This window comes from Saprolegnia diclina, assembly GCF_000281045.1.
Source record: "Saprolegnia diclina VS20 unplaced genomic scaffold supercont1.62, whole genome shotgun sequence".
Lineage (NCBI taxonomy): Eukaryota > Oomycota > Saprolegniomycetes > Saprolegniales > Saprolegniaceae > Saprolegnia > Saprolegnia diclina.
The window spans coordinates 61,361-69,663 of record NW_008246129.1 but is presented as its reverse complement, the minus strand read 5'-3'; the positions used below and the strand labels follow the sequence as shown (position 1 = coordinate 69,663).

The 8,303-nt window shown below is 57.8% G+C and overlaps 5 protein-coding genes across 5 annotated transcripts in view; all 5 read left to right on the top strand.

Moving 5' to 3' along the window:
- Positions 1-986, top strand: SDRG_13632 (hypothetical protein). Its single transcript, XM_008619729.1, has 3 exons — positions 1-358; positions 403-698; positions 754-986. The coding sequence occupies exons 1-3, from the start codon at positions 10-12 to the stop codon at positions 886-888; spliced, it is 780 nt and encodes a 259-aa protein (XP_008617951.1). The 5' UTR covers positions 1-9; the 3' UTR covers positions 889-986.
- A 101-nt stretch (positions 987-1,087) lies between these two features.
- SDRG_13631 (hypothetical protein) lies at positions 1,088-3,510 on the top strand. Its single transcript, XM_008619728.1, has 8 exons — positions 1,088-1,330; positions 1,382-1,633; positions 1,686-1,944; positions 1,991-2,032; positions 2,074-2,325; positions 2,369-2,490; positions 2,540-2,953; positions 3,009-3,510. The coding sequence occupies exons 1-8, from the start codon at positions 1,097-1,099 to the stop codon at positions 3,438-3,440; spliced, it is 2,007 nt and encodes a 668-aa protein (XP_008617950.1). The 5' UTR covers positions 1,088-1,096; the 3' UTR covers positions 3,441-3,510.
- A 521-nt stretch (positions 3,511-4,031) lies between these two features.
- On the top strand, positions 4,032-4,250 carry SDRG_13630 (hypothetical protein; the record flags this gene model as incomplete). Its single annotated transcript, XM_008619727.1, has 1 exon — positions 4,032-4,250. The coding sequence occupies one exon, from the start codon at positions 4,032-4,034 to the stop codon at positions 4,248-4,250; it is 219 nt and encodes a 72-aa protein (XP_008617949.1).
- Positions 4,251-4,784: 534 nt separating this feature from the next.
- On the top strand, positions 4,785-5,797 carry SDRG_13629 (hypothetical protein). Its single transcript, XM_008619726.1, has 4 exons — positions 4,785-4,959; positions 5,005-5,037; positions 5,098-5,328; positions 5,373-5,797. Exons 1-4 carry the CDS (start codon positions 4,795-4,797, stop codon positions 5,748-5,750), a joined length of 807 nt encoding a protein of 268 aa, XP_008617948.1. The 5' UTR covers positions 4,785-4,794; the 3' UTR covers positions 5,751-5,797.
- Positions 5,798-6,317: 520 nt separating this feature from the next.
- Positions 6,318-8,303, top strand: part of SDRG_13628 (hypothetical protein) — a gene marked incomplete at both ends in the record, with an annotated part of 3,505 nt that continues 1,519 nt past the window's right edge. Inside the window, 5 exons of the mRNA XM_008619725.1 lie at positions 6,318-6,900; positions 6,951-7,357; positions 7,407-7,741; positions 7,796-8,001; positions 8,053-8,262. Of these exons, the coding sequence (XP_008617947.1) occupies positions 6,318-6,900; positions 6,951-7,357; positions 7,407-7,741; positions 7,796-8,001; positions 8,053-8,262 (1,741 nt within the window). The remainder of the gene's footprint in view (positions 6,901-6,950; positions 7,358-7,406; positions 7,742-7,795; positions 8,002-8,052; positions 8,263-8,303) is intronic.

Here is an 8,303-nt window from a genome sequence, read left to right as displayed (position 1 = left end):
GTCGCCGTCATGGCGCAGACGACCGAAATGACGGACGAGCTGCAAGTGTACCTCTGGAGCCGCCAACTCGTGGACTTTCGGCCGGCCATTGTGTCTGCCTCGGAAGGACCCGTCGTTGTCGACAACATCATCTACAACCAGCAGCTCGCATCACTTCTCGACGGCCTCCGCAACGAAGTGGAGCTCCGGCGCATGGATCGACCTGCTGCGTCAGTGAAGCGGTCGACGTTGCTTGTGCGCCAAGCCAGCATGCGACACCCCGTGGTCGAAGCCATTGCGTCTCGCTTTGTATTTATTAGCCACGGCAACTGCCACCTCGAGTTTGCGCGGCGTCTCAAGTCGGCGCTGTGGGACCAAGGTACATATGCTGTTTCAAACGCGTATCAACCCACCTTCTCGTAGGGGTCTTTGCCTACATTGAGCACGAGCACGCGGGCTTGAGCATCAACGACGCGATCCTCAAGTGCGACGCGTTCATCCCCGTTTTTTCGGAAGCGTCCTGCGTCTCGGACGTCTTTTCCGACCAACTCTCGTTTGCCGAGAACCGCGAGAAGCGTATTGTGCCGGTGCTATTTTCACCCAACTTTTTCCGCCTCGCGCACCTGTACTCGCTCTCGTTGCACAAGTCAGTCGTGCACTTTAACGAAGCCATTGGGTTCCAAGAGAGCCTCGACCACCTCTTTGCGGCGTACCCCTGGGTACGTTCGCTGTGCTTTGGGTTTTATTGGTATACATTTTTATTTCTTTTCGTAGATTCAAGCCAACGACAGCGTCGAACTCGATTTGGACAGCGACGGCAGCGAGCACGAAAAGCCACCAGTGTCAGAAGCTCGCAATCACACGGGCGTCGTACCACTCACAAAGGAATCGGTGGTCTCGTCCTCTTGACCTCTAAAAATGAATGTGGTCGAATGACAACGTAAAATGTGGTCGACGCGCGTATCTCCAAATGTGATTTTATTTACAATATGCCTGATTTCATGCAATTTGTTATTGGCTATATCGTTTGTAAGAGAAAACAAGAATATTTGGTCGTTGGCTGCTGAAGGTGAAGAGTCGACGGGGGTTGCAGAGCAGTTGCGAATCGTAACCGTCCATGTTTCGCAGGTCGCCTTTCTCAAATGCCAGAGGTAAACGAAAGATGCCCAACTCGGTCTGGAGCGTGAGTGGCCGGACGCTGCTCAAGGACGGCACTGTCTTTTTCATTCGGGGCATCAACTACCAGCCAACGCCGATTGGCAAGTGGGGCGGCGGCGACTTGCTCTTGGAGCCCGACCTTTGGCGACGCGATCTGCCGCTGCTTCGGAACCTCAACGCCAACGCAGTCAAAGTACGACTATGTTTGTTGCTGGCGATGCAACATGTTTTCGGTCCTCTCTAGGTCTACAACTACAGCCCTGGAAATGTGTTGGGGCACATGGCCTTCCTTGACGCGGCCTACAACGCGGGTGTCAACCCTCTATACGTCATGTTCTCGGTCTGGGTGCCCCCGACAGTCATGCAGGCGGGTGTGCCCCTCAATAGCCCCCTCTTCCAGACGTACGTCACAGCCTACCTTGCCATGGCCACCGAGGTTTCGTGTCACGCGGCCACGATGGGCTTTGTCATTGCGGGCGAGATCAACTTGCTACCCGTGCGACTACGTTTCGCCAACACGAGCGCTCACGCATAATTTGGTGCTGTAGGATTTGGCGACGCCGCTCTTTTGGCAGAAATTCAATGCGCTCACGCAGGCGGCGCGCACGGGCATGTCGATCGCGGGCTGTGCAAACACCAAGATCCTCACGAGCAACTTTATCGATGATTACGGGCAGACGATCGCCTACGGCGAGCAAAACGGCGCAACGGTCGACATCTGGGGCATTGACGTGTACGACAACCGGTTCAGCGCTGCCAAGGTGCAAGCCCACGCCCAGATCACGCAGCGGCCCATCATCTTTTCCGGTACGACGACGTCGTCTCATCTTGCCATTCACATGGGATGGGATAGAGTACGGAGTGCCGTTCGCCAGTAACGCCTACGAAGTGTTTGGTATTTTGGCTTGGAGTGTGGCATTTCTCATGGGAGTGTAGACCAAACGCAATGGAACGTTGGGGGGTACCTCATGACGATGGCGAAGTTTCTCGAAAGCAACTTTATGCGCCGCGACGACAGCAAGATGCCGGTGCTTGTCGGCGGCTTTGTCTTCGAGTACTCGGACGAATGGTGGAAGGAGACCAGCCCGAGCAGCCACGACATGGCGCACGCCCCTCTCGGGCCGTTCTTGCCACTGGGCTACTTTGCGGAAGAGCATTTCGGTATCTTCTCGATTGCGGCGACGTCGGGTAATTGGATTTCCGCAAGTGTTTGTACCATGAATTCGCCTAGGGCCCGACGCCATGGCGCCTCGCACGATCGCTGCTCAGCTCGGTGGGCTCTGGTCGACGAAAATCGATGGTCAACCGTGGACCTCGCTCAACGCCCTTGTGTTTCCAGTGCCTCAACCACCTGTACGTGCAGTATTCGCGAAGGTGGGGTCATCGATTTGTCCTTATACAGACAAACTATTGCAATGCGTCGAGCGCTGACATTGCTGTGGGCCTATCGGTCTACAACGACCCGATTTGCGGCCAAGGCGGCGGGGCCATGGGCTGCCGCAATTCCTATTGCCGAATCTGCCGACTGTTTTGGACGCCCCAGAGCGCGCCGTACGTCGGGTGTCCGCCACCAGTCGTCACAGCTACGTCACCGTGCGTCAACACGACGATGGTTTGCGCCAACGGCATGGTGCTCTTTGCGAACTCGACCTGTCAGTTTGACACGTGCCCCACACCAGTGTGTGCGGTCGACACCGCTGGCTTGCAACAGGGCCTTGGCAGCATCTATGACCCCTTATGCGTCACCAATGTCCAAGCCGACGGATGTGACGTTTATCGCCGCGGCTGTCGTCTATGTCGCCAGCCAGGCTCCCGCGTACGTACACTTCTGACAGAGGCTTCACGATGACATAACACTTCGGTGCGAGTAGAACACGGTATATGCGGATTGCCCCGTGGCAGCCAACGCCCCAGTACCGTGCATTGTGACGCAAGCCGACTTGAACATTGGGATTGACGTCACGCTGAACCCATCTTGCGCTGCAATTGGCGGTATTGGCTGTGACCCGTGGCGCCCCAGCTGCCAATTCTGCAAGTTTCGAGTCTCCGCTCAGAGCACCAACTTGCTCCCGTGCCCCGGTGTCAACGTCACGCAAATGCACTCGTCCCAGTTGGCTTTGAACGCTTCGTCCAACGTGCCACCAGCTTCGACGTTGACAGGCATCGCTGTCATTTGCGCCGTCGTCGCAGCCACAGCGGTAATGGTCTTGGCCGTGAAGGCCGTGCAGGCTCGTCTCGCGCGCCAAGCCCCGCGAAAGGACCAAATCGTCGTTATCACCCCCCGTGGACCCCACATTCTCTAGCATTGCGATCAACGCTTCATTCTCCATAATCCAGTTGCTCCTTTCTTCGTCGAGGCCTTCTCTGCTAACGTTACCGCACCTCAATACTTGTCTGCGCCTCAACACTCATAGAAAAAAGGGCCACTTCAGCAGTCTCACTAAAGTCAAATGCCGAGCCAGCCGCGAGGCTAACCGCACCGTGGCAGCAGGGTCGCTATTGCAGAAGGCACCAACCATGCTGCCGTAGCATAGTCACTGTGCACCGAAGTCGCCGTGGTACATCAGTGCACTAGGATAAGCACAACTCTTTTGCTGAGCGTCCTCGCTGCGCATCGATAGCGTTTGCGTTGGCTGGCCAGTTGCTCAAGGAGCTCTTGGCACCGAGTTGCTCGTGGATGTCTCTTCGCGCGCGCGACGTCGTTGTCCGGATACGCCTGCTGCCGGTTTTCTATCGCGTTCGCCACAAAAACACGTATTTATCCGGCCCCATAATATGCGCACGGATTTAAATTGCATACAAACATCAAGACAAGGAAGAAAAAAGCAAGGCAACGAGGTGGTTGGGTGGCAGAACGCGCAGTCAGTTCCGAATTTCCTCTCGCAGCCGCCAAGATGATCCGCAACCTCGTCAAGTACCCGTCCCGCGTCCGTGAGCTCCAGGCCCGCTTTAACGCCCACCCGAACCTCCACGGCGCCGAGAACCCGACGTACACGAAGGGCGCGAACGACAAGGCCGTCAACACGGCCGCTGCCGTCCTCTTCGGCCTCGGTATGGCCCAGACGCTCCGCGGCTGGTGGAACATGTCGTGGGGCCAGGGCAAGAAGGAGTAAATCCATTGCGTCCTCCTCATTCGAACTAAATCATCATCATATATCCGCCATGCATGCAGCATAGATCCCTCGAGTCTTCTAAATGAATGAATTCTCCGCCGTCCGCCTCCACCTATCCTGCGTTCCGACAAGCCGAGCTCTACCAACGCAAGAGTGGCAGGTGCAGCAGCGTCGACCTGCACTTGCAACCCGCGTGGCAACGCCTTCATCAACCCTGGCAACCCTGCATGGAGTTGCGCTTGGCGTCAACTGCGCTGAGCGTCAACTGCGCCTGTTCAGGGTCGGGTCGAACCCATAGAAGCGCCCAGGAATCGCCGCCATGCGCCTCGTCCAGCTTCTCGGCAGCATGGGCGCGAAGCGCCGTGTCCTTGCGCAGTCAAGCGCGCGGCCGTGTACACACCATCCTTGGCATCTTTCTTGTTGACGCCAACGACCCCATACCACTGTACACTATTTCGCTTCGTAGTACAATTAATCGAAATATAGTGTGAAAATGCACCTAGACTATTTCAGTGAGCAAAAGTAGTGTTGGATCGAAAATCAAATGCCCAAGCGCAAGCAGCCAGACGCGCACGTCGACGCGGACGCGTTCGCCCGCGACGGCTACGTCGTCATCAATGGCTTCCTGACGCAAGCGCAGCTCCACGCACTGCGCGCAGAGTGCGATGATTTGTACGCAGCAACGACCCCCGAGGCCATCGTGGAGCTCGTAAGCCTGTCTCGTCAAAAGGTGCTCTCACGCTTGGTCCTGTAGGGCTGTGTACTTGATCCGTTCGCCACCGCCCACGTACGTAGTGCATCATCGTGCTGCTGATAGCCAAGGCGCATAACTACGTCCATGCCACAGATGACTCGAAGCGCACGAACGCAGCGCGATGTGTACATGACCACGCGTCGCAAGCAAACGCGCGCAACGTCCGAGAGCGATTGCATCGAGACGCTTCTCTTTGAAGACCTTCCGCAAGCCCTCGCGCCTCTTTTTGGCCACACGGAAGATGTGCCAGGCGACGTCTACTTCTTCAACGAGCACTATGTCGTCAAGCCGCCAGAGACAAACGTCGAGTTTCGATGGCACCAGGTTCACTTCGAATGATGGCGTACAACATACTACGACGTCTGTAGGACGACGCAGAGCAGCTCGGCATGTGCGTACATCGGTCGTCGATCCCGTGGTACCTCTCTGCGTGGGTTGCGCTCGACGACGTCACAGCAACGAACGGCGCGCTTCGATTTCTTCCGTGGACACATCACCCGTATGGCGTCGAAGACCCCGCCGACTTGGATTTAGCGGCGGCAACAGCCCCGCTTGCAGTTGCTGCGGGCGCCGCCGTCGTCTTCCGGTCAGACATTTGGCACTTTTCCGCTGTGAATGCAACGTCGACGGCCCGCCGCGCCTTCTACGCCCAGTACACGCCGCAGGCCATTTACAGCTCACCTCGCACCACCATCGACCCCCTCTGCTGTGCCATTCGAAGTGACCAGAAGCTGCCTCGACGCTAAGAAATGCGAAGTGCGTTCTCGTCGTCGTTGCTGGTCCTGGGTCAATAGAGCCGTACTAGGCTGGCTGGTAGCGTGGACATTGGCCGGGTGTAGCGATCATTCTGTTACTGCTCACATGTGCTGCAAGCGCCTCCGACGCGTGTCCTGCATGTGTCGGATAGCATATCGTCTAAGAACTGGTTCGATGGCCTCCTGGCTTGCCACTTCTTGCGGCTCATTATCTCGACTACGAGATCGCAGCAGCTTGGCGCGCACCATTGGGACTTGTCGAGAACCTTCCATCGGCTTCGTTGCGACTTCGATGCGGGTGCTTCGCCTGTAGACAGTGTCGTCCACGGAGCTCGATGCAGAGTCCGCGCGGTGATGTGGATTGGCCCGTCCACGTGTTACAGAAGCTGCGACATGCCGATGGTACCGCGATCGGATTGGCCAGCAGTATATTAAGCCCGTGTGATTGGCTCGTTGCGAGCGGGTTGTGGGTACACGCGATGGTGTTTTCAACGGCGGCGCCAACTGCAGTGCAGTACAACTTGGGCGGCGCGGCCATCGACGGACAGCAGCCGCAGCATGAGTGGCCTCCATTACGGGCAGTGGCCAACGCACCACCCGGCGTCCCTCGGCGTGCGGCACCACTCGACGACCTCATACTCGTCGCTCGACGACAAGGCTGTCGTTTGCAAGAAGAATGTGTTTGTCTCCAAGTCGATGCGCGTGCAGCTGGCGCGCGTGAGCTACATCAACATGATCCTTATCGCACAGACGCTGCTCTTCAACGCCTATCGCGGCGAGGCCATCACCCACAGCGCGACCTGCGAGCGCTACAACACGGTGCGACTCCTTCTGCGCAGCGTGCTCTGGGGCACCAGCTTTGTCCTCTTCCTGCCGACGACAGGCCACAAGTTCTTCAAGCTCTACCACGTGCGCTACGACCGCGCGTCCCGGCGAAAGCGCCACCGGCTCTCAGACACGCTCCTCGACACGGACACGTCGTCGCAGCCGCCGTCCCGAAAACAGCTTCACGTGGTGCGCACGACGTTTCTGCGGCTCTGCGAATGCGTCGCGCTGGCGCAAATCGCGCTGCTCGCACTCACAATCGTGTACATTCCGCTCGGTATGGCGCAGCCGAGCTGGACGTGGGATTGCCCCTCAGGTACGCCACCACATATCGATATGTATCAAGTTGATAGAAATGATTGGTAGCAATGGACGAGACGCTGCATGGTCTTCTCCTGGGCATTTCGTTCGTCTTTGCGCTCTGGGCGTATATCGTGACGTGGGACTTCCTCGTCATGTTCCATCAGCTCCGCACGCATTTGCTCTTGCAACACGGCGTGTTTGGCGACGCGCACCTCGCGCATGACCGTCCGTTCAACCGCTCGCGGACTGAGATCTTACGCCACCGCATGTGGATGGCCGTCCAGGAGAAGGACATGGAGGCGCTCCACGCAGCCGTGACCAAAGCGCTTGGCGAAGACCCTGCGTTTGCAACCAACTGGTTTTCCGGCGTGACGCTGCGCTGCCATAAGCGCGTTGCGAGCTCCCAGCACAACCCGCTGCACCTGGCGCTCAAGACCCACCAGCACGAAATTGCGTGCTACCTCTTGGACGTAGGATGCGACTACATCGATGGAAGTTTGGATTGATGTACTGTGGTAGGTTGGGTTTGGGCTCAATACGCTCGAGAAGGTGCAGCTGTCCGAGTTTGCATTACGCCACGTGTACGACAAGGTGTTTTGCTTTTTTTCGCCCAATTTTGAAGAGCCGCCGAGCCTCTATGGCCCGCGTGGCTGGTTCAAGCACACCTTGATGACGCCACTGCACGTTGCTGTCGTCCGCAGCGACGTGCCGATGGTCCAGAAACTCTTGGCAGCTGGCGCCGACCCCAACGTGCCCGCGCAGTCGACGCTGCCAACGTACGCGACGCCGCCGCTCTTTTGGGCGACCCACCCGGACGTGACCAAACTCCTCTTGGAGCACGGCGCCAACCAGCTGTAATTGCGCTTTGTTCTTGGATTCCAAGTTTGATCTCGGGATCTTGCATGTAGGCACGTGCCCAAGCATGGATTTTACTTGACCGCCTACGAAGACGCGCTGCTGCACGGACGCCACGCAATCGCACACCTCATGGAGACGTGGGGGGCTGACATTGCGCTCACTCCGCTTCACGATGCCGCTGCCCAAGGTGACCCCGATCTCCTCCTCCCCTTTCTCTCGGACGAGTCGGTCAACACGCTTGGCGAGCAGTCCAAAGGTATCTTGGCTTCCTGTCGCCGCCGCTAAAGTCACTTTGCACACGGTGTAGGCCTCTTTCGGCGCACGCCACTGCATTGGGCAGCGATCCGTGGCCAAGTGGACACGGCAAGGGTGCTGCTTCAGCACGGCGCAACTATCAACGCCGTCGACGCCTACGGCCGCACGCCGCTGGCGTGGGCGTGCTATCTCAATCACGTCGAACTCGCCGAAGAGCTCGTTACGCTCTGGGACGCCAAGCTCAACAGCGTTGACCACCTCGGTCAGACGATTCCTTGTCTCTGCGCGACGCGTGACGGTAAG